Source organism: Sylvia atricapilla, chromosome 17, assembly GCF_009819655.1.
Source record: "Sylvia atricapilla isolate bSylAtr1 chromosome 17, bSylAtr1.pri, whole genome shotgun sequence".
In the NCBI taxonomy this organism is placed as follows: domain Eukaryota; kingdom Metazoa; phylum Chordata; class Aves; order Passeriformes; family Sylviidae; genus Sylvia; species Sylvia atricapilla.
In genome coordinates, this window is record NC_089156.1 from 6,249,524 (window position 1) to 6,274,918 (window position 25,395).

Sequence of the window (25,395 nt, forward strand, 5' to 3'; positions counted from 1 at the left end):
TCGATTCCCCCCGGTTATCACACCAACCAGGTTTTCCAATGAGGAGTATCGCTAAAACCCGCTGTAAGTGGAGCAATCCCAAAACACAGCGGTGTTCGGGTAGAAGACAGAAACCAAACCATGAAGTGTAGCAGTGGCATTCTGAGCACGGCTCGGCGGGCCGCCATGGCCGCTGCCGGCGGGGCGGGCGGAGGACGCTCTGCCCCTCCTCTCGCTGCTCCCGGCGCCGCCTGCGGCTGCTGTCCCCGGCGGGGCGCTGACCATAGAGCGGCGCGGGGTAGGCGGGCGCTCGGCCGAGGTGCCTGCTGGGATGCGGGAGGGCCGTGGGCGGAGCGCGGATCGCGGCCTGGCGGCGGGAGCGGCCGCGGCCTCAGGTGAGCGCCGGGAAGGGGCCGCGTCCCCGCGGCGGCGGCGCCTCCGCCCTCACAGCGCTGCGGGGGCTGCCCCGGGCACGGCACGGCCTCGGCGCCGCCTCCCGCCGCCGCTTGCGGGGATTTGTGCGGCCGCTCTGTGGGGACGGGAGAAACGCACCCGGGGGGCAGGAGCCCCGGGACGCCGCGGTCGGGCCGGTTCGCGCACACCTTGATTTTTTTTTTTTTTTTAAAGCAAGACAGAATTTAATTTGAGCTGTGGACGAGGCCGCGGTGCTGGGGTAGCCGGAGATGCGAGGAGAGGATGGAGCAGGAAGTGCTGTCTCCAGTAGGCATTCCTGGGATGCTTTTAAAATTGCAGCACCCACCATGGGCCTGCGGCGGCCGGGGCTGCGGCGGGGGATGCACAGAGCGAGCAGTGCCTGCTCCGGCAACAGGCCGAACCCTGCTTTACTTCTTTATTTTTTGTCATTAATTATTGCTCACGTGTAGGTCGGAGACTTCATGGTATCGTGAGACTTAAGCATGACTTGGGAACGATTTAAATACAAACTTAGCAGTTTGCTGTGCGTTGGCGGGCTGTACACAGTTAGGCTTAAGCTCTGTGGGTGTGAGGCAGAGCTGCCTATTTCCTGATGAGTGATCGTGGCTATTATGTTTGTCTTTTTAATTTTAAAAAAGCCCCTGTTTTTCACAATTACAGTTGCGTTTAACAGTGCTTTTTGACACAGTAACACGGCAAAAATACTGTCAAAACCTGCTTGCATAGCAACAACATCATCCCTAAAACTGATCATTACCAAGAACGGTATCACTGCCTCCTTTGTGCATTTCAAGTAACTGTATTCATTAAAAAGATCAGTATGAAAGGAAGTTGTTTAGAGTCATATGTTAGCATTAAATGGGACTTTAAATAAAATATTTAAGATTAGAGCTTTAGGTTCGTGCATTGCTTTTTCTTGACCTTTTAAGACTCATGTTCATACAAGTGGTTGAACTCTTGCTTAGTTCTTGTTCCTTTTGCTGTGCATATGTGTGCTGTAAGGTCACAGGCAGGTTCCAAATTTTGATGCATTCCCAGTACAGTTTTGTTAGTTCAAATAAAATACCAGGAAGAAACCTGTAGAACTTATGGGCTCTGAACATCAGTTCCAAGCCAGAGCAATGGCTCACACTTAGTGTGGTCTGTCTGCAAAGGTCACATCTGGGTTGTTGCAGTTTCTGTAAATTCCGTGTTTGCTGGAAGTGGTAGAGTAATTTTCCTGAATAAGAGTAAAGCAGAATTGTTAGTGTGTGTAAAAGAGCATTCATACTCCTAATGAAGAAAAATGAAATCACCTGGGATTGTCGGTCTAGAGGAAGTGAGGGGATTTCCCTCAGTGGGGGTGAGGACATGCCAGGAACAAAGCATGACACACACTTGTTTGCACTATGATTCACAGAATCATAGTGCAAACATTTTTTTCTATTATTATTGATGTGACTCAATATTTGACATTTCTTCCTTGAGTTTTGTAGTTCCTTTAGTGAGAATCCACAAATACTGCTGTTTTACTGCCATATCTTGGTGCTGCTGTCTGCTTTAAGTCTGAAGAGTGACTTTAGAATGCTGATGTTGTCGAGACGTATTCCAGCACTGGGAAACCTGTTTTAGTCTTTACTCCTGTCTGTGGCTAGTAAATACTGCCAAAAAAATTATCCAAGTTCTGTAGCCTCTGATGGAAAGAAAGAAAGAAGCCTCGTTTGAGAAATCAGGAGGGCTGTTCTGCTTGTGGAGATGGTTGTAACGTCACTGATTATTTAAAAATGTTGTTTGATATCCTTATATGGACACCCTCTTTGTACATGTTCAGTGGTGCTTTCTTTGTGCTGGTTCTTATTAAGAAGCTCCCAGTCTGCCTGTTCCTCACAGTTTACTTCTTGCATCCTGACAGGAACAAAGGAAGTGACCCATTTTCCTTCCCTTCTCTTTCTCTCTCACCAGAACACTGCTCTCAGCAGAGGATGGTGGGATGGCGTTCCAGCTGCAGCTGAGCTCAGTGGCACTTTGCTCCTTTGCATTGCCAACATTATATTGTTCAGGATAGGAATTTGTTGGAATCTAAAATGAAACTTTGTTATGTTTTCCACTGTTCAAAACCAGATTTGGACATTCCTGTGCTGTAGCACGGTGTCACTTTTTTTCTGCTAGGCCTGTTAAGTAGGGCCCAGCACTTATGTAAAGTTTCACTGCTTTTTGCAAGTTGTTGCAGATATATCTTATCTATTCCTTTCTCCTTGAGCTGTTTTGTATGTGCTATTTTGCTTATCTCATACTGATTGAAAGAGCACTTTGAAAATCTAAAGAAAACAGAACAGATACAGCTCTTGCTCTGGTTTGCCTTAGTTGTGAGGGTTTTTTAATACATTTTGTTCTGGACAATTGATAAGAAATTAGATGTTACAATTTCCAGGTGTGGGAACTACCTGGAGCGTTGTCAGAGACTGAGCTTCATGTTGTTTTGGTGTTTGAGTCACTGTGTGCAGGCAGAGCTGTGCGTTTCTGTGGCCACTGATGCGCAGCAGGGACTGGTGCAGTGCCAAGCCCTCACTTGTGAGCAGTGCTGAGAGTGCTGTGGTTGGTTGGGGCTGTAGGAACATTTAACATTTTGTTACTTCCAAGGTTTTGGGTTGTACTCTGTGGTAGAGCTTCGGGAAGGCAGCACATGGTCATCTGGGGAAGCTGTTTGGTGGAATGATTTTCGAGGAAACCTCATGAGGGCAGTATTAGGAATTGCAAGATGTCAGGGCTGAGCAACTGAGCTCCCAAACGAATCCCGGTGCCTTAAGTGTTGTAGAGCAGCAGGTGCTTCTGTGAGGGTTTTTGTTGTTGTTGAGGTAACTTTTAGCTAGCGCATTTCTATTCTAACAAAAGACATTGGGAATTACTAACTGGAAGTGTGAACTGCAGTCATGATGTGATCAGAGCAGCTGGGCTGCTGCTTTGGCTACAGCAATTTTTCAGTTAGAGTAAGACACAAGGTGATGCAGTTTGCCTTGTAGGAAACAGATTTCCTAAGCTGTATTTGTGGAACGGATGATTTTATGAAAAAAAAAAAAAAAAAAAAAAAGTTATTTATGACATGACAGACTAATTATGAAGCTGAATGTGTCGTAACAGTTGACAACAATTTTGACTATTCTGCTTTTTAATCAAGTGACTTGAGTAATGCTACAGTGGATGCGACTGTACTATCAGTTTAAAGCAGGAGTGGGGAATTTGCCATGCATATTGAAATCTGAAGCTTTCCTCATCTCTCCTTTATCTGTGGACAGTGGGCCTGGGTGACTTCTCCTCTGGCATTAATGTGAGAAATGGGTCAGGTATATCTACATCAGCACTCAGTAACTATGAGCTTTTCTAAACTCTTGAACTATGTTACTAATTTTATTGACAAGGTGACAACAGAGGTTTCCAAACTTAGAAACAAGATGTCAACAGAGCAACGAGTTACTTCTGTCAGTGGGATTGTGAGTGTCTTTAAGGATCTGTGACAATGGTTGGCTGAAGGCTGGAATGAGCCTTTGCATGCTGGTCAAAGGAAAATAAGCTCTGGTTTGCAAAACCATTCTTAAGGGATGTTTTCCAGAATGTTTTGAGGAATACACAATTAGAGGCTGACAGAAGATGATTAGATTCAGGACCTCCCTGTTTTCCGGGCAGTGGCTGCATTGGGCTTTCATTAGTAGCCAAATGAGCTGGCTATGGGGGAAAAGCAGTTGGAAGAGGAAAAAAACAACTTTCCTTGCTCATAGGGTAGCTGGCACCTGCACAGCTGCCAGGATTTTAAATGCCTGCTGCAGGGCAAATGAAATACCATGGGAGCTGAAGACCTGTTTTCTTTAAAACTCCAAGCAGCAATTACGCTAACTTTGACTTTTCCTTCAGTCCCGAGCTTGGTCTATCCCTGCCAGGATTTGACTGTCAAACTGCCAGTGTCAGAAACTGGACTGTATCCTGCTAAAATCACTGGTGCTACCCAACAGGAAGGTCTGAACACACAGGTGCCTGCATAGGTCACTTCCCTGCTTTCCCAGGCCAAGAGCTGCATTGTCAACAGAGCAAGCTGTGAAGTGCTCCTGCCGCTTCTGCGTTTCCTGTCCCTGCTCTGGGGCTGCTCTAAATGAAAGGCCTTGCTATTGCCCTGATAACTAATCTATAGCACAGCTAACATCCTTGAGTAAAGAGATAAGGGCTTGCCAAAGTCCAGCTGTTCTGGGTGTCTGAAACTGAAGAACAAATCTCTTTTGATAGTCCTTCACACTGGCATGAATTTTTGTGTCTAGCGTCGTTAGCCAAGGGTAGTGTCCTATCCAGCAACTGCACTTTGAAGTCACTGAAAATAATGTTATGTTATGACCCTTACCTGGGAATCATGTAGGTGTCCTGTTCTCATGAGAATTTTTGGATGTGGTAATAATTCTCAGATGTAATAGTTGGACAACATTTGCATTACATTCACCTATCTGTGAACCATCCTTCTATAAAGTCAGGATGGGTGAAAGTTTGTTATCATACTAAATTTTAATACTTTGCGCTTTAAAGGACTATTTCTGTTTTGAAATTTTCAAGTATTTAGATTAAGTACTCCTGTGATTTATTTCAGAAGGAAGACATTTTGATTATGGCTTGTTTGTTCTGGTAATCCTTGAGTATGTGACATTTCATACTACTAGAATAAAACATGAATATTACATGCAATTTATCAGTTCAAAATTAAAAGTAATGTGATCTTCAAGTCAGCTGACATGCACTATGGTTTTTTTTTTCTTCTAGTGTCTGAAACTTGAAGTGAAGAAACATGTCTCAGTCAGGTGAAAAAGTAAAGGTAAAGAGATGGCTGCGTAGCCAAAATTTTGTTTAGACTCTGTTCAACCTCTGAAAACATTTGTAGTTTTATTGCAATGCTGAAATTGTGAATGAATTATTGCTTCAGATGTGTTTCTTAAAAGGAACTGCTTAATAGAAATAGAGATTGTATGTGATCCTAGTGATAGACTTTCTGGTGTTCACCAGACATTCAGTCTCTGCTTACAAAGTTAAAATGATACCTTCACCCATGGAAATATCATAAGAGAGACCTTCATTTCTAATGTTTTTGCTCACCTGGATGGGCTTTAAAAGGATTGTTAGCAAATAAATAATTACCTTTTAAGTGATTTCCCTTGTATCCCCCCACGCCGCTGGAAGTGTATGGCATTGTAAAAAACCTGTTCTCATCATAAACTCATCTGTGAAGAAGACATCTGGTTCCAGGTAGCTCATAGGTCCCTAAACCAGGTGGCTGCAGTTCTTATTTAGGCTCCTATTAGGTTTTCAGTCAAGGGTAACAGATGGTGGAGCAGACTGCCCTGTTTATAGCCCTATCTCTTTGATAAGTTTTTCAGGCATGTTTCTTTTTCCTGCTTTTGTGTTGCAAGTTAAAGATTGTGAAGATAGGTGAACAACTTAACAAGCAAAAGATGCGTCTCTGTGTGATTATATCTCATTAATCCCCCCATTAGTACAATGTTTCTGTTCTTTACCTGTAAGCATATGCATTATTTTTATAGAAGATAGAAGCAGCAGACACCAAAATTAAACAGAATTTTTTTTATTTTGAGCTATATTTATTTCTTAAGATTAATAATAGTGTGTTCTTGCAAGCTTGCAGATTTTTATTTTTATTTTATCCAACAGGAGACTTTATTTTGTGTAGCTCAAGGTACTTATCTGATTTCTATTTATATCAACCTGCTTGGTAAATGAGCCTTTTCAAGGTCTGCCTTGCTATTGCAGCAAAAATTCTTTCAATCTCTATTCTTTCTTGTGCTTTATATACCCCTGCACTTTATTGTGTAGAAACAAGTAAACTCTTTTTCTGCTTTTTAGGGGGAAAGGGATCTCATTTATATCCAACCTTTGTTTTCTTGTCAGTTTTCCGACTCGGCGGGCTATGTGGGGTTTGCTAATCTGCCCAACCAGGTTCACAGGAAATCTGTGAAGAAGGGCTTTGAATTCACACTCATGGTGGTTGGTAAGTGAGTTCCTTAAGTATTTTTGACTGTTATACAAGAACATTTTTCACGTAGATGCTTACATCTTCCTACTTAGCAATTGACTTACGCAGTAGAAAAAGCTTTGAACCTCTGTACACTTTATTACATCTGTTACTATTTTGTCATGTTTAGTAGGAGGGAGTATTTATAGTGAATAAAGATGATGACTTGGAGCCAGCAGGACAGTTTTGCATTCCTGATTCATGGTCGGGTGACAGGGGTAGTTGTTTAATCTTTCTTTCCCTCTGGTTTCCCTGTTAAAGGCACGACTGCCCACGGTGAGTATCTTGCTGTTGAAATGGTGATGCTGCTGTTGTGTTTTCTGCTGTTCTGTACTGACTCACTCTGGTGTCAGAGATAAACCTGTAATTTGCCTGTTCTGTCGATGAGCACCTCTGAGTCTCTCGGATGGAGAGTCCTTCAGGCACAAAGCTCTTCCAAGTACTGAATTATGTTTACATTAAATCAGTTTAATGGTGTGCAAGTGCAAAGGGAGTCCACAGCACTGTCACCCTTTTGTAGCAGTTAGTGAAAAGTGAAAATGTGCTCTGTAGTACCATTTGGGATTACTTGGTGACAGTATTCAGCAGTGTTTGGAAGATAAATAGGTGATTTGTGATAATTGTAGAGTTCTTGTGTCATGTAGTTTGTGATGAGAAATATAGGTAATTTTTTCATCTCTAACATCAGGTTAGTAGCATCTAAAATAAAATGGTCATTTGGTCTAAATCCTGACTCCTTTGATTCCTGGAGTTAGGAAACAAGTGAATTTTTTTTTTTTTTAAACTCAGATTTAGTAGTTAAACTTAAACGTTTAACTTCATTACTTAGATGTAGGACAAAATTTGTATCATTTGAACTTACAGAATTATGAAACTTCTCAGGTGAATTTTGAATAATTTGCTTTATGATTTTCAGTTTCACAGAACCTATATGGGCTTAACTTTGAGGGTGCAAAACTTGCCTGTTAAAAGTTTGGGATTGTGTTACTCATTCGTCTTCCCAGCAGTGTTGCAGGTTCAATTTCTAGCTTAGGAAAACCTTCAAGCTCTCAGAAATTTTCAGCAGGAGAGTTACAGCTCCCGATTTTTGAAGTTTAAATGAAAAAAAGCTGTAATTTCCCTCAAGTAACTGAACTATCTCTAGATCTATAGTCCAAGTGCTGTATGACCTTTCAGCTTTTATTGTGACATCTGTTACAGTAAACTTACAATTTTCATGTAACATTTATGAAAACACTGGAGGCTTGTTTTTCCGGTGTTTTCAAAGTGCTTAGCTGAACCTTTGATGTTTTTGTATCAAAAGCTAGGGTGGATCCTGATGAACAAATTATTTTTCCTCCATAATGTGGGCTGGGAGAAAGAAAAGGTACTTTAAAAATCTTGCAGTAAAAAGTGTATGTGCTTAATAACCTGAATTATTTTGTTTGTAGGTGAGTCTGGCTTAGGAAAATCCACTTTAATTAACAGTCTGTTCCTGACTGATCTTTATCCAGAACGTTATATTCCTGGAGCTGCAGGTAAATGTGGTTTTGCAGTTCCTCTAGCACACTCCACCCTATAAAATTTCATGTTCTTTCAGTTAATATTGCTTCATTCTTCACCCATTGCACCACTTTGTCATGCTGTATTTAAATTTTCTAAATTGTGTTTTGTCATTTTCTTATTTAGATTTCCTTTCAAATACAGCTTTTGTTACTTTATCAGTTGGTATTAAAAAAACCAGCTCCCAAACCTTTTAGGTATCAATATACCTAAATGTGGTTTTGCTCTAATCCCCATTTCTTTTTACTGCCTTTTGTCTGTAGTGCCTTGAATTCTGGTTAGAGGTGTAAATAACCTATTGACAAAGAATCTATTGTGCTTTTGAGTATTATGGTTTTAGTTTTGCATATTGTCATAAGTAAACCCACGGTTTAGTTTATTGTTTCTTGTTTACGTACAAGAAATGGTGGTGTTAAATTCTGCTTACCACTTCGTGTATTTTGATTAAATATTTTATGTCATGCAGGGTACCACACACTTGAGCTTGCAGTTCCTCCTCTCTTGCTCTCTGCTGTGGGTGTCTCTGCAGGAATTGATAGGCAAATAACAATCCAAATGTTCCTTTATTTTAGAGAAAATAGAGAGAACAGTTCAAATCGAAGCTTCTACAGTAGAGATAGAGGAGCGAGGGGTGAAGCTGCGTTTAACTGTAGTTGACACACCAGGATATGGAGATGCCATTAACAGCCAGGACTGGTATGTGTGTGAATACTGCTTTGTTCATGAAGTGTGTGTCTTACACAAACACTATTCTCGTGGGTCTGGTACTTTCTACAACTTCCAGTTTCAATTTTCTAACCGCTTTCGATGTTCTTAAAAGTTTTGTAGGCTGTGTCTATGATTCTGCCTCAAAATTAACAGCCTCTCCTTCAAAAAGTTTCTCTGAGCACTGCAGTCAGCTTTTTGTCTCTATGGACATTCCAATAGGACAAAATTCTGGTGAGGGGAAACTTTTACTTTCTGTGTCTTTGGCCCATCCAGTTTCCATGTTTTTAAGACAGTTCTTTTCATTCCCTATCCTCTAGATGTACTACCAGCGAATTGGGTAGAACTGGTGTTTTTTTATGATGAAATTACCACTTGGCTCTCTCTGGCCTAAATATCACTGACAATCTTTAATGGATGAAATAATTGTCAGCAGATACCCTGGAAAATACACATAATTGCTTTAGCATAATGATTATGAAGGAAGAAATTTATAAAGCAGCTAGAAAGGAACAGGGCAATTTGTAACAAAGTTAGAATTACTAAGTTCATAAATGTAATTTCCAAATAATCACATTCAGGTAATTCTCTTTAACTGTGGAGAGCTGATGATTTTTTTCAAATAAAGTTGAGATGTCCTTACTGGCCTGCTTCTAGTTTCAGTGGAGTAAAACTTTGATTTTTCACATGGCTGTCGTTTAAGAAGTGCTAACAGTACTTATTTTTCTTAGTTGTTAATTTTGTTGACACTTTATTTGTGGTAGTTTTGTTAGTGATCCCAAGGCAAGCAAGGATCACTGTGCAGAGCAATGAAGCATAAAGCTAATACAGGTTGATTCGAGTCCTGCACTGTAAGTTAAAGACCAGGAAAAATAAAATAAGACCAGATAAAATAAACATATATAATGCTAACAGAATGTTTTGCAATCCTTCATTGACAGAATGATGTATCTGCAGTGTTCCTATTATCAGATGCCTTTGCTCCTTTCTATGGTGTAGATGTAGGAATGCAGCAAAAGTGAAGAGAGTGAAGTTCTGGAATACACTAAATAAAAGTCTGAAAGTGAAGCTGTAGTGAGATTTTATTTTCCTCCCACTTTTCCTACTTTTGTAAGTCGAAACAAATCGAATGTTTGGAATAACACAAAGGCATCTTTCTGGGCTGCATCATGGTCTTGCTTATTTTGTGCACTGTTGACTAGAGCTTCCTTCCGCTGGAGCTGAGAGCTCTGCAGCCTGTGCATTGTGTTATAGAGAGCTCTTCCTGTTGATTGTGTTCTAATGCCCTTTGTTTATTCTGCTCAGATGTTTCTTAGAGACCTACGTGTTCGGATTTTCCCCTTTCTTTTTGGAGGTATTCTGAATAGAATCATTCCATGGTGATTCAGACCTGAGTAGAACAATTTATATGTCATTTTCTCTGACAAATCTGAAACATCAAATGCACTACAGGAACAAATAGTACTTACATCTCACAAAATAAAAAGATGCAGTTCACGGTGTCTCTTTAGTCTGCTTGCGTCACATGAAAAGCCTTTCAGCCATGGCAAGTGTCATTTTGACAAAGTCTGTTAATCTTTACAGGATGTCTCAGGGACTTGGATGGACAGACTCTTTGTTTTGAGCTGTGGTAAGGACTAACCCAGTGCAACCACCTTCCTTCCTTGGTAGTTCAGAGGAAGGAGCAAGTTCATGTTCTTGAACTTATGTTTGTGTTCAGGAGCATTTACTGCAGCCAGGGTTCAGTGGTACATAGTGCTGATGATGATCCAAGGTTTATTAAGCTTCTTTTTTGGGAAGGCTGCAATTTTTGCAGACTATTTGTTTTTCAAGGTGACAAATTTTACTAAGGCTATTTTTGAACACAGGTAAATCAAACTGGCACAGTGTCTCTAGGAGGCAGCAGTGGCTGGGAGTGTTTCAAGTATCTTTCTGCCGAGTAGGTTCCCTGGTGGCTTTTAGTCTCTGTGCATTGATGAAAGGGCTAAATTTTAGAGTTTGACTTTTATGGATGGTAGCTGAGGTAAATTTTTATGTATTTTGTGTCAAAGAAAAAGGACTGATAAGGATTTTGTGCTACTAGGAGTGTGTCCAGGAGGCCTACTGGACTGGAAAAACAACAGTTGTTGGATTGGGAAGTGATTTGTTATAGATTTAGTGCAACACATTTTCTGAAATAGAGTAATTCTTGTTTTCTGGATGCTACTGTACTTAACATGAAAAGAAAGATGGAGGTGAACCACAGTTAACCATGGTGATTTTTTTTAAGATTCTGTGGGAAGCTTTAGTTCTGGATGTAGTTCTGTATTCTAGAATCAGGCCCACACCTAGGATTGCTTGTGGCATCAGTTTAGGGATTTGGAGAAGAGCAAAATTCTTTATGGTGGAAGGTTTGACACGTTCAGCATCTTTCCATGTGTGAGTACATTTGGATCATGAGAGAAGCATGTCCTTAAAATAACATCTTTCATGAGAAGAGAGGGGATCTGATCAGGGGAGGAAAAACATTGCTTAGATACTTAGATTTGCTTTGCTATCTGGCCTGAAAAAAGTGCTTGACAAAAACAGATTACAGGTGAACTTGTTAGATGTTGCTGATAACACTCTTGATTTCATCTTGCTTGTGGTGCCACAGGTCATTCTTTAATAGCTTCTCTTTGGCTGCTGCTAAATTATTTTTTTATTTCTTTTTTTTTTTTTTTTTAACTGACTAAGGTTATATTTTGTGGGTTTTGGCAGCTTGATAATATTGTTCATTTTCCCCCAGTGGGCTCAAATGCAGTGTTTGTGTTGTTTGCTGTTATGATACAGGATGTGCTATCTCCTAAGCAATAAGAGCACTGCGGTGTAAGCCAGGTGTTTCCCGGAAGTCAGGAGGTACAGGACACTCACACCTTATTTATAGGGAAAATTATAGCTGTTAGACCTAGAACACTGCACGTAAACTAATTACATTGCCAGAGAAATGTGTGATAGTTCTTTCCCATTGTTAGCGTTTGGTTTCTGTCCTAATATCTGTGTGTCTTCGGTCTCGTTACCTTTTACCAGCTAAGAGAAATATTGAAGCTGAACAGGAACAAAAATGATATTGATGTTATTCAGCATGTTTAGGTAATAGGATGCTGTTTCCTAATCAGTAGCACCAAGGTCAAAACCGAATAAATTTCATCTTTTACTTTGTTGTCTTCTGTAATATGGCTTAGAACAGCCAAATCTTGCAAGGCTTTAAATGTGTGTGTATATATTCTACTGTGGATTTATTCCTTCTCAATCCAGAAGCTTACTTAGCTTTGGAGAATCAAATTCCCTCCAGGATCTTTGTTGTTACTTTCTTTTATTATCTCCTTTGCAGCCACGCAGCCCTCAGTCAAATGTTGCTGCCTGTTGCACTGTTTGCCAGCGTTCTGTGTTCATTTTCCAAATTATTAGTTTTCTTTTCTGTTATCTGCTCTGTTTCCTCCCTAAATGTGTCTCATCAACTTCGTGCTTTCTCACCAAAAGAAATATGGATATTCCTATTTCTCAAGTTAAGCTTTCTGCTTAGTTTTTTCTCAAGTAGTTTAAGACATGTTCACGATACACAATCATCTGCCTAACCTTACCTACGTCAGCTGCTCATTTCCCTTCCGCTGCAGCACGTCATATAAAGTGTCCTTTTATATTAATGGTGTTTGCAGGTGTCTGCATGCTCTGGAATAGCTTAAAACTATCTTAGTTATGCACTGTGTTTTCTTTTCTCTCTCTAGTCACTACTCTCTGTGTCCGATTAATCTATGTGATCTGATTTTTGTGCTCATTTACTTCTTTGTAGGAGTATTTTAAATTGTCTTGAACTAAATAGGAATTATTTTTCTTTGCCAACAGAAAAGAATTCTGTGAGGTAACAAAAATAGCTTAAGAAATCATATGATGCTTGAGTGCATGACTTGCAAATGTGTTTGTACTTAATTCAAACAGACTAGAATACCAGAATTTTCATAGGTAACTATAGAAACCTGGCTCTAGGGTCAGGATTGTAAATCAAGAGGATATCCGGGATATGTAATTTGTCAACTGGTTCAAAAACAAATCTTCAGCCCCTACCCCTAGAAAAAAGGCAGAAAAATCCTCGGTCTTTTTTCCTGTGTTGTCTCAGCACTTTGTTTCTGAGCTTGCACTTGAACTTTTTATCCAGTGAACAGAGTAGCACTTGAAATTGGCTCTAGGCATAAGTTGACACTTGGTGATTGTTATGAAAACACCCTTGTGCATTATCAAAATATTTTTCCTCAGTACTAGATAAAATGCTAGGAAGTTGAATTTTTTGTAACAGTGATGTTTTTAATAACAGCGTGTTTCTCCTTCTGTTCTTATCTTTTCATGATTCTTTCCTTATTATTTAAAGCTGATGTAGGATGCCTCTCTTTCTCCCTGTTCTCATACCACAGCTTCAAAACCATTATCCACTACATCGACAACCAGTTTGAGCGATACCTGCACGATGAGAGTGGTCTGAACAGGCGCCACATCATAGACAACAGAGTCCACTGCTGCTTCTACTTCATCTCTCCTTTTGGCCATGGGTAAGGAAAACCTCAGGCTTTTGTGTTTTAGGGTGTTGTGCCTTCATAACAGTTCATAAGTCTGTTCAATACTTGAACTGGTAACTTAGCAGTAATGTTAATTGAGTTACCAACCTGCCAGTGCAATTAAAACAGACTTTGGAGATTAGTGCTCTCCTTTACTTTGTCCCCTTTGGCATTTAATATGGTTTCAAGGCAGTCAGTACTGCATTGTTTATCACCCAGACAGATAAATGCTTTTAATATCCACTTCATTATATAGTGACAATTCTAATTACAACTTAAACTTTGCACAACCAAATTGCTAAGCAAGACATTAAGCTTAATGGCTTAATTTCTTGTGAAAATACTGTTTATGTGGACACTTGAAATAATAATTTTTAGTCTGTTATGAAACAAATGACACAAGACCCCATGCCTATTTTAAATCTTTTTTTTTTCCTCCTGCTTGTTGGCAGACTGAAGCCATTAGATGTAGAGTTCATGAAGGCTCTTCATGGAAAAGTCAACATCGTCCCTGTGATTGCCAAGGCTGACACCCTGACGCTGAAGGAGAGGGAGAGGCTGAAGAGAAGAGTAGGTCTAACTCTTGATCATGAGAACGCAGCAGTCTGTACAATGTTAAAGCCAAATATTAAGTCATTTCAGACTGAAGAGGGGTGAATGATATTGGCCAAAGAAATAATCTTCCCACCTCACACCTAAAGTGCCCAGCAGGGCAGGTTTTAATCAGCTGGGTTTGTAAAAAGGAGAAGTGGAGATGTTTCAGACTGGCTCTGAGAGAGCAGTGGCCTGAGCACCCCTTGGTGCAGGGAGTGCATTAGGTGTGTTCTGAGGAAGTATCTTCAGTTTCATACAGAAGGTACTTGGGTTGTGCACTCCACTGTGTCCTTTGCAGCAAAATGTGGTTGGAAACTTTTTAAATAAGTGCACCCGTGGTACAGACTGAAACAGTAATGCAGAGATAGGACGCTTGGGTTAGTATGTGAGCAGGATGCTTTTGTGGCTCTGCTGTTATGGGATAATGCATGTTGTTGTGTGATCATTTTTCCTGCTGGCTTATCTGTTCATCTGAAACACCAGGACGTACTCAGGGTTGCAGTGGAGACAGTCTGTCTTTCCAGACAGTGGTACTAAAATCATTCTTTGCTTTGTGAGGTTTACTTGGCATCTTGAAATTTTGGTTTTTGACAAACCTTTCCAAGACAGCCCAGCTTTTGCCAGATATGACATTGGAGTGAATCCAATGGAATAATGTCAATATCTGTGGCTGTACCAGTCTTGAACCTTAAGCCAAATTTCCATTTCATCTGAGCAATGAATGTAAATATTTAATCTATTCTGGTTTATTCTCATCGATTGAGAGTGACTTTGTGCACCTCGTTAAAGGAACTGGTAGGTGGTGTGATTGTATTATGTATTCTTAGAGGTGGTCCAGTAACATTTGAGATTACAAGCTTTGTCAGGCTCAATCGACTCAAAACTAGTATAGTAATTATTAAAGTCTAACGGGTTTGAACTCAACAAAACCTATGAATTTTTACAAATTTAATGACTTACCCCTTGAGCAGTGTAGAGATAATTAGTAGCTCTACACTGCAGTCTGTATTTTACACCAGAGTAAACCTTTTCATGGTAAGATACATTTTATATTACATTTTCATGCAGGGCATAACAGTTGTTTTGATTGTGACCCTGTGACTTCCTGTAGGCCTTTAGAATGATTATTGAATCTTTATTCCAAGGGTTTTTGTGTTGGGAATGTTTTTCTATTTTCTTGAAGAGGGGTTACAGGTTTAACTGGGAAAATCATATAGATAAAATCATGCTTGCAAAGCAGCACATTAGCTGAACTCCACCTAAATTCAGGGGGTTTGTTTGGAGCTTTTTTTGAATGAACCAGAGCCACAGTGGCAGGTGTGACCATGGTTTGTGTGGGCACGTAAAGAGCTACATGTTGACAAGGTGAGGTACTGCTGGCATTCCTTCTGTGTTTTATAAAGCTCAGTGATGTAAGAAAACTTGCCCAAGAAATGGAATGAATCATTCTTAGCTGAGAAAGTGAAAAGTGGGGACAGTTGTGACTGTATGAACCTTGTCTGTAATGCAGGCAGACATCCACTGAAGAGGGGAGGAGATACTTGTACAGAAATGAGCAGCTTTTTGGTGAACCAGGTGAAAGGAGGAAGGAAATTTAAAAAAAGTTCATTCATTGAGACAACAGGGAACTTTAGATCTTGCTGGGAGAAATTCTGTCCAGGCTCTTGAGCTTTAATTTTGTTCCTCCACAAATATTATAAGGTAACAACAGGTGCACTGCATTCAAATAGAAAGAACTCATAGGGAAATCATAAAGCAAAAATGTGGCTGATTGAGCAGGTTTTATTGCATTTCCTTTTCTGTTACTGTACTGACTTTGTGAAAGATTTTTATCTCACATTGTTTGTGGAGCTGCTACTTTTTATAAAATCTCCTGTGTTCACCCTTTCAGCAGCGTACTTCAGGCTCAGTGTTCATAGCTTACTTTTTTATTCAGCATTTGGGAGCAGAATGATGTTGGAAGACTTGAAGGATGCATTTAAGTGGAACATTAGGTATTTTACAATCCAGTTCCCTGGGAATTTCACTCTTTTAACTAACTAACCTTTGAAACAGTCTGGATTTAGACATATGGACACCACATTCATGCACTGGCTAAGTCCCACAAGATGAAGGGCATCTGTAGTCTGAGGGAGTGGTTAGAGAGCAGGTAAACAAGCTTTCATTATTTTTATACTGCTGGCAAAGGTCACTGCAAACTGAGTTTATATTAAGTCAAATGTATAATGTGCTTCCAAAGCTTTGAAAATCAAAGCTACTGTATATTGTTCTAAGTCAAAGCATCTTGGCCAGCAGAGTCTCTAATCAAGAATAGGAATCAAAGTCCTGCTTTGCTGACGCAGCTTGAAGCCTTACTTTTTTTAGATGTTTCTGCCATTTGGCCGTCAATCTGAAGTAAAATGTTTTTGTTTTGCCGCTGTGGACTAAGCAGCAAGATTAGCTTGTGGTGCTTGCAAAGGAAACCCAGCTTGGAGTAATTCCTGTTTGGGCTTTCTGGAATTCAAAGTTATTTTTTAAAACTCTTGAGTGGGAAGAAATGCACGACTGTTTCACAAGCTGTGCCATGCAAGGCTGCTAAGGAAACATGCTCAAAAGAATGACTTCATGCAAGGGGAACTAATATTTTGACTTTTTTTTTAATTTCCCATGGGAAGGCTAATCTTTAGGAACACAGAATCCTCTGAGGCCAATAAAATTCAGATTTGAAGAAGTAAAATGCTGTTTCATTGTTAGGAGCATAAAATACAGTTTGTTTTTATTGCAATTCTTTTTCCTTTCAGGAAAGCACTAGGTTTAACAGCTGTAATATATTATTCTAGCACCCCTTGCTGTCGGCTTTCCCGTTATTGTTCCACTTGCATTTTATCTCCAAGATCTCAGCCAGGTTAAATGTGCTTTCTTGTTTTATGCAACTACTTAAAGGCATCAGACTGCAGTGCTGCCCCACCCATCCCAGCTGTGCATCTTTCATTGTCATTTGGTGACAGTTCAGGTCCCTTTCATTTTGCAAAACAGTAACAGCATCCATTGATCTAAATGTCATTGTGTGAATGTCTTAATTGCCTGTTGGCAACACTTACTCCCAAGTTTCTTTTCTCTCTGTAAAATACTGCTCTCTGTGTAGCTCGAGGTGCTGCACTCAATGGAGCGCGTGTGTGAGTGCGGGGGATGTTTGTATACCTGGCACGAAAACATCACCAGGGAACAGCTGTGGCTCATACACGGTCTTTGCTAATGGTCTGGAGAATTGTTTTCTTTGAAACACCTGTTTAATAACCCAGTTCTGCTTGGACAATTTTCATTTCTACTGCAGCTGTCAGTTGCCGTCATGACAGAGGATGGAGGAACCCAACAACACTCAGAGAAGGCTCATTAAGACCTCTTTGTTTGAAGTCTGCTTGTTTTTGTGCTGCCAAATTAATCTCCAGTTACATATGCAGTAATAGCATCACAAGTCCTTACACAGGCTCTTCTGAACATTTTTACCATTACTTTAAAACTCTCCCTGAATTTGCCCAGACTTTGTCTATGCTGAGAGTTCATTCAGCAGGAGCAGCTGCTTGGTTCAGGTGCTGTTGGTGGGGTTACAGTTGCTGTTGTAGGAAGTTTGCACAGTTCTTCTCTGCTGAAACATCCAAGATCCCTTTGGAGAGAGTCATTGTGGAATCTCAGCATTCTTCTATGCTCTCCTCATATCACCACACTCAAAAGTAACTCGTCAGTACATTTGATGCAATGGCAAGAGCTGACTTAAATGTGTTCAGCAGTGTGGCAGCAGGAACATTCTCTTTGGTTTTGAAAAAGGAATTGACTTGTGCCACCTTTTGAAACTGCCAAAGGCCCAGAGTTATGCTGGCTGCTCACCCCTGCAGTGATTTCATTAGGAAAAGAATGTGCCCAGGAATACAGATACTGTATTTTTTATGTTAACCTCAGACACTAATGACAAAGAAAACTGTTTAAGAACAGGGACTTTTTCTTAGTAGATTTTTAATGACTTTCTCATTTTTAAGTGAATTTTTAACTTTCTCATTTAAGTGGATAATAATAAGCTTTTATCTTTTTTGATTCAAGAAACAATAGACACTGTCTTCTACATTTTTGAACATATCAAATGCACAGAAATGTACTTTGACATGTGATGAATGGTTTGATTCTGTAACTAATGAATTCCTTCTTGTAACTTTTACTCTTTTTTCATATTAGCCTCACTTCACTTCTGTATTTGCCTCATAAATCTTCTGGCATTTTTAAATTATTTACTTGCTATGTTAAATACATTTATGTTTTGTGCCTTTTAAAAAACCTGCAAGCCTGGGTTACTTTGCACTTTGGACACTGAATCAGGTGACTATTCGTTACAGACCAGTACATCAGTTTCATGTGTTTTTAAGAGAATACCTCTTCAGTAAAATAAGAGCACTATTCTTTCCTTCTTGCAAACTTTCAGGTTCTGGATGAGATTTCTGAACATGGCATTAGGATTTATCAGCTCCCCGATGCGGATTCTGATGAAGACGAGGAGTTTAAAGAACAAACTAGAGTTTTAAAGGCAAGTTTCACTCCTAGTTTATTATTTTGCTGCTGTAGTTCTTCAATCTACAACATGCCTCAAGGTACTTTATTCCTTTTACAATGCCTCAAAAATTTCAGTTTCCTTTGTATGTTGACTCTGAATTATAATCCCTTTTATTCCAGTCTTTGCTTCATTAGAATTCCAAGTGTAGTGTGTCACGAGTTTCTCTCCTTTTCTCTTAAGTGTAAACCACTGTTCACCATGAGCTATTATTTGCAGTCTGTTTTCTGACTCAAACGATTTAACATGTGAGCAAGGAGAGAGACTCTGTGTGTTATGGTTGCTGTGCTAATTAACAACTTGCCTCGTGTTAAAGCAGATAATCAAGGTTTTACTGAAGTAATTTCCTCCTTGTGCTTGCAAAGGTGTTTGAAGAATGTGTCTGAAACTCTCTTTCTAGCTACTTCACTCTGCATCTGAAGTATGTTTCTGTTGGCTGTTCTCCATGCATGATGTTATGTCAGATGACACATTATGCCCAAACTGTACTTGAACAACAGTCAAGTGTTCCTAAAGCAAAATGTCATTTCCTTCTGGGCCTCTGTTAAAACAAATTGATCCTAACAGAGCTACAGGTGCTCATGAGGGGAGGTTGCATTGCCTAGAATGGGATTCATTTGTTTTCTGATGTGAGAGGACTTTAGAAGAGAGTCTTTGTCAACATTTCTTTTCCCCCTCTCTTGCCTGTTATTTGAATCTTTGTGCTTTCTTTAAAAGAAAGACAAAGCAAAATACAAGAGCTAACCAGCCAAAAATCAAAGCAGTAACTTGTTTTTTTCTGTCTCAACTAGGCTAGCATTCCCTTCGCTGTTATTGGATCCAATCAACTTATTGAGGTGAAGGGTAAAAAAATCCGAGGCCGCCTTTATCCCTGGGGAGTTGTTGAAGTTGAAAATCCAGAGCACAATGATTTCCTCAAGCTGCGCACAATGCTGGTGTGAGTAATGGTAAAGTGATCCCATCTCCTGTGGTGACGTCACTGCCACAATGGCTAAAAGCCTATAGCAACATTCATTCTTTAATTTAAAACTAGTGGCAGCCCAGTTTTAGTCCCCTGCAGCTTGTTGCCCTGCTGTAGCCTCTGATCTCTGAATTCAGAAAATATTTTCTATATTTTATGTTGCCAGATATATGTGATGGTTCTGTGCCTTATGAGAACTGATCTGATGGCCTGTACCTACCAACTGATGTTTTGTTATAGTGCAGTTGGTGGGATGGTGAGGCTTTTAAAATACTCTTCAAAGTGAAGAATATTCCAAAAGCTAAGTGCAATTTTCTTGGCAGAATGGGAGATCCTTTGTTCAGTATGATACCCCACCCCGTTATGATTTTAGCCGATACGGATATTCTGCCTGCGTAAATGGTTTTAAGTGATTATTTTTAAAAATGATGTTTTGCTATTGTTGGAAGTGAATTCCGTTGTGTCATTCCAATTTCAGTCTGCACTGGGCAGGGATTGCCCTCTGCTGGGCATTGGGAGCAAGTGGGTTTTCCTTTTTTTTCTTGGTAGTTGGAAATTGTTGAGCAATGTCAGCTGTTCTGTGAGCCAAGCTGCTCCACCCAGTTCCCAGTTACAAATTATATTTGACAGCACTTAAGAGTAATAAAATACCTTTGGAATTAAAGTATCTTTCTGAATAACTGTCTTTGCAAGGTTCTTAACGCTGCAAATACTGGTATAAACAATTTGTCTGAAGTAATTAATGACCAAGAGGAAGACAGCGTATTTTGGATCTTTGAATAATATTGGTGGGGCACTTAGGAATGAATTAAAGATCAATGAACTTGACAGCAGAGTTCTGGCTGGCTTGGTCTGTAAGGATTTACTTTTCTGGTAAATACATCCATTAGATAAAACAGAAACAGAAGATTAAAGGGTGTTTTTCTTTGCTTTGCTGAGGATGGCAGAGTGTTCAACAGCCCTTTGCATGTTCCAGGACACACATGCAGGACCTGCAGGAGGTGACCCAAGACTTGCACTACGAGAACTTCCGTTCCGAGAGGCTAAAACGCACTGGCAAGTGAGTGTGTGCTGCCCCTGGGCTCTGCTGCTCCTCACTGCCCTCTGACAGGGGGCTTGCTCTTCCTCCTAACTAATCCCACCTGTAAACAGTCATTTCTGATGAGATTTCAATCCGTGGAATTCTGAAATTTGTGTGAAGTGCTTTTCTCGAAGAGGAGTAATATATAGCGAAGTGCTGTGCTTATAAGCAGCTTAAATCCCCTTTTCTCTATGCTTTTAATTGGAATGTGCAGACAGAAGGTGCCTGCAGGCAAGATAGGTTTTATGTAATGGTGTCTGCTTGAAGAAAATGAGCACTAGTGGGCAAATTTAAATAGGCCCCAGTCTATCTGCTTAGGGAGCTTTTGCTTCTCTTGCTCCTTCCTGTGTAGCTAAAGAGAGAAGTTTAGACCAAACAATCTTTTCTGATAATTTTTTAAATGGAGTTTATTATCCCTTTTTCATTCTTGGCAAGGTTGTCCTTGGCAACTTAATGGAAAAAATGTACATCTGCACGCAGCTTTGCTTCATCTTTTTGGACAGCAACTTACTCTTGTCCACATTCCACTTTTTCTTCAAGTATTCAGCAAAGCAGTTTGATGTTAAAGAAGAAAGGAAGTAGCCTACACAGCTTTTTAGTGGTTCCTTTTTGTATCATGGATAGATAGTGAAGGAAATCTCTTAATTAAAGTAAATTGCAAAAATAATAACCCATATAGCAGGAAAGAAATCAAATTTTAAGAAATGGAGAGTGAATAGCAGGAGTCTGAAGTAAAGATGGCCTTTTATAAATGAGAACCATGCTTTTAAAAATGTCTTAATTTCCCCTGTATGGAAGAATGTAGACTTTGATGATGTTGTAATAATTGAAATATGAGTCTTGAATCTGTTCTTGGAGATTTTTACTTCTGTATTTTATGTTGTCAATGTGTTCTTTTCTTCAATAGGCCTGTTGAAGAGGAAGTGGTAGACAAGGATAGAATCCTCCAGCAGAAAGAGGCTGAGGTGAGAGGAACTTCCTAAAAGTTGTTCTTTAATATAACATGCTGTGTTCCAATTTCAGTGGTGGCAGGTAGGATTGGAGCTGAGCTAAAAGACAGACCTACCCTGACCATACATACTGCTCTTCCAGTGTTTTATAGTCACTGGCATTGTGGATGGAGGTAGTATGTGCACTCTTGGTTGTAGGTAGAATGTTTATCACTTCCTGTTTGGATGCTAATTTTCCATAAGGATATTTTCAATTTTAAGTATTGAAATCAATTTATATTTGTCAGCTGCACGTGCTGTGTGCTGTGGTGGGATATACTGACAGTCTCATGTCACTCCAGATGAGCGTGTGCTTACTGCAAGCACATTACCAGGAAATTTATTCTTATGTCTTGTGGCTGTGGAGTAGAAACAGGCTCTTAAAAATCTTAAAAATTTCATAATATAATTAATACATATGTTTTTTCATCTTAATCTTGACTTAAATCATAGTATTTTTGTTGCACCTGTCAGTTTATGGATTTGGTGTTTTCAAATTGATTTCTCACTCTGTTTCCAAGTTGTTGCTAGGCCTTTTAATTTAGTATTTTTATGTTGAAGTTGTAAAGACTCAGAAATTTTTAGCCTGGTATTTAAATTCTAGCAAAATGCTGCCAGTGCTTATACTACTCACAGTGTGAAAACTGAAGACTTGCTGCCAATTGTAAGATAGTAGATTGTTTTTTTTCTCTTTATCCTTCTTTTATCCAATTCAGCTTGGATCCACATCTATAACTGCAGGACAACATGACTGGAAAGATCATTTCACATGTGCAGTGATTTGGAATAAAAGAAAAAAAACTACAAGCAGTTCTGTGTGTTTCTGAGGTGGAAGATTGACTTCCATACATGGAAATTTTTGAATTTTACTTTGGTCTGTGCATTTCCTTTTTCCCTTATAGCATCCATATTTAAAAATAACTAACCCTGGTTAGCTATTGGCTAACCCGGGCACGTTGATATAAATAGCAAAAAAATTTCCTAAAAGGAAATGCAGTAGCAGCTGATTACCACCATAATTAGTAGTTAATAATATGAATTACTGGAGCTTGGGTGAGCTGCATATTTATCACTCTATAACTGCATTTCAGCAGCATAAGCACACTTGATGGCTGTGCACATACAAGAGTGGAACTTCTGCAAGTGTTCTGTACACAAATTAACTGCCTCCCATTTACTGAGGCATGTGCAAAGCTACAGGAGCCCATCAGCTGACAGGCAGCAGTACTGAATGCTTCCAGAAAGTCAAGAGCATTTTTTCAAAATGTTTTTTTCTGTTTTTCCTTAGTGATTCCAAGCAGGCAAGTAGACTTAAAGAATTTAAGTTGTAACTGTTTCTCCTGTTATTTGAACTCTGTAAATTGTACATGCCTAGTAGTTAAGTAGAATCTTGGGTATCCTTGTAGAACTATTTGTTTTAAGACTTATGTCTGAAAAAAGTCTCCTATAAATATTTTCCCTGGAAACTGTTGATATGACAGACACTATATATATATATACACATATATATATATATACATATATATATTCTATTTATGCATTGACACAGAATGGTCAAAATAGACCAGTATTTAAATATGTGATGTGTCTTTTATATAACATGGCTAAAGGGATGAAATTTTGAATTTCTCAGGGGACAATCTTTGAAAGTTTCCTCTGGGGCTAATCATCTCTGAATAATTGCTGCTGAAGTTGCTGGGGATTAGGTCAGAACTTGAAAAAACAAATACATTTTTAACTTCTGCGTTCTATTGTTCCAAAGAGATCAAGAGGCTTTGCTGAATCTTCTGTAGATAAGCTGGTATGAAGTCTCTTCATCTCCAAATCATCCCTAAGGTTCAGACTGGGAAAAATCTGTGGAGGAAAGAGGCACAGAGGAAATGGGCTTGCATTCCATGGCCTTCACAGAGAAAACAAATATCCATTTCCCCTCCTGTTCTGCATTCCCATCAGTAACGGTGCTTGATGTTCTATTTACAGTTTTGTGAGGTTTATATAACCTTGGAAGGAATGAATGCTTGAACTAGTGCCAGGATCATCTTTATCAAGGCATCACTTTTGCTAAATGGTCTTTTATTATGCCAAAGGATGTGGTCCCCAGTTCAGCCAATTTGGAATAGCTAATCTGTCAGTTTGGATTTATTGCTTAGTCTGGTTGTGCTTTTGCTCATTTGCAAGTGATGACCTGTTTTTTAGAGCTGGAAAATGAAAACAGGCATAAAGATTTTCTTGTTCCTTACTGTAAGTATGATGAGAACAGATTATTTTGATGTTGTAGTGTAAGTGGGCACAAACTTAACATTTGTAGTTTTTTGCTATATTTTTCCTACTCTGAAAATGTCTTGCTAATAAAAATCTTGCAAGGTTTTGAGAGGTAGTACTTCCAAAAAAACATTAGGGCAGTGATTACATGGAAACAGCAAGGAATAAACACTTCTGGGTTTCTTTAGTGAGCTACCCTTAGACTTTTGGCAAATGTCTCCATGCTTCTGTTTTCAGAAGAGTTGGTCAGCAGTGGGCTGTGTATTGTAGAATGAACACAATGTTGAAATAGTTTTCTCTCTGTCCTTCCACTTGTGAACATGTGTAACCCTTTGGCAGATGAGGTGACGAGCCCTGGGTTGGTTGGGAGTGGGAGGGGGAGCAGCAGTGGGCTGCCGGGCTGGGGGCCAGCACTGGGGCTCAGGATGGGACTGATGTGTGCAGGTGACTGCCTGCAGCTGCTGGGCTTTGGGAAAGTGTTGTCCTGAAGGAGAAGGGGCAGGCTTCTATGGGAGGAGACAGCATGACTGCTGATGAAGACTCCTAGACCTGAGGGAAATAAAAACAGGTCTGAAATTGAATTTATTTTGTGGGATGGTACTGCGCAGTGCAGCAGGCAGAATGCTTCAGCCTTGCCCTGTGAAATGTGCAGTCTTAGTCCTGGGGAACTTCCTAAAAAGAAAACCCCAGTTAGCAATGGGAACTCTTGAGGAATTACAAGGAAAAAGCTTTTTTTTTTTTATAATTGCTTTTTTTTGGTAGTCTTTAGCTGTTTTTTGAAGGAACAGCACATGCTGCTCATGTACTGCAATGGCTGTGGCCAGGGTAACTTCTCCTCTTTGTCAACATGTCCTGTGGAAGACATTTATCCTAATGGTAGCCCCATTTCCAAATTATCAGGAATATTTTTCTTGTCTTCAGTTAACAAAATTACTTGTATTCTTTGTTACTGGAAGTATTTTTGATCAAAAGAGCTCTTATGGGAACATTCACTAGAAAATCCACTGTCTGCAGTTCTCCATCTTCCCCTATTCTTGCAGCCTCTTCAATTTTGCCTTTCTTATGTAAAGGCACGGGCAGAAACAATCAGACTTGGTAGAGGGGAAATGTATCAGTGAGAAGTAAATATTGTTTGTTTTTTAATATTCCTCCTCCTGTGATACCTGCGTGTTGTTCGCTGAGAAGCCCTTCCCTTGTTTACAGGAGCAGTGTCTGTTGGGATTGTGGTGAGGTTCTGGAGGTACAGCAGAGCTGTGTGTCTGTGGTTTCTGTGAAGGGCGGGGAAGGCATTAACGAGACGTATGGTTCACTTCTAACTCTGTAACCTTAGCTCTCATTTGAAATGTTTGTTTCCTTTCTGATTTGCTGCAATAGTTACATGATTGTTTGAACTGAATTGTAGACCTGACATAAGTAAACTAAGGGGCATTTGTGCCAAGGCTACGTTTATTCTTTTGCCTTTTGTTATCTGAGAATTCGCAGGAATTATTTGTTTTAACAGATTTCCAAACATTGTTTCCTAGCTTCCTTTTCATGATATGCATTGGCCCTATGCTGTCATGTTGTAGCATCCGTTCTTTAGGAGATGAGCACAAATATATCAATGCTGATCCTGCAAGTGAGAGGACTCGCTGCTGAGAAAGATCAAAGTAATTTTCTGCCCTGG

General features: G+C 39.8%; 1 protein-coding gene across 2 annotated transcripts in view; it reads left to right on the forward strand.

Moving 5' to 3' along the window:
* The first annotated feature begins 271 nt into the window (after nucleotides 1-271).
* Nucleotides 272-25,395, forward strand: part of LOC136368929 (septin-2) — a 35,150-nt gene continuing 10,026 nt past the window's right edge. For both annotated transcript variants that reach the window (XM_066331412.1, XM_066331411.1), the window contains exons 1-11: nucleotides 272-374; nucleotides 5,188-5,239; nucleotides 6,328-6,427; nucleotides 7,882-7,968; nucleotides 8,566-8,689; nucleotides 13,126-13,260; nucleotides 13,719-13,836; nucleotides 18,311-18,412; nucleotides 19,228-19,373; nucleotides 20,374-20,457; nucleotides 21,386-21,443. In XM_066331412.1, the coding sequence (XP_066187509.1) occupies nucleotides 5,213-5,239; nucleotides 6,328-6,427; nucleotides 7,882-7,968; nucleotides 8,566-8,689; nucleotides 13,126-13,260; nucleotides 13,719-13,836; nucleotides 18,311-18,412; nucleotides 19,228-19,373; nucleotides 20,374-20,457; nucleotides 21,386-21,443 (981 nt within the window). In that variant the 5' untranslated portion in view covers nucleotides 272-374; nucleotides 5,188-5,212. The remainder of the gene's footprint in view (nucleotides 375-5,187; nucleotides 5,240-6,327; nucleotides 6,428-7,881; nucleotides 7,969-8,565; nucleotides 8,690-13,125; nucleotides 13,261-13,718; nucleotides 13,837-18,310; nucleotides 18,413-19,227; nucleotides 19,374-20,373; nucleotides 20,458-21,385; nucleotides 21,444-25,395) is intronic.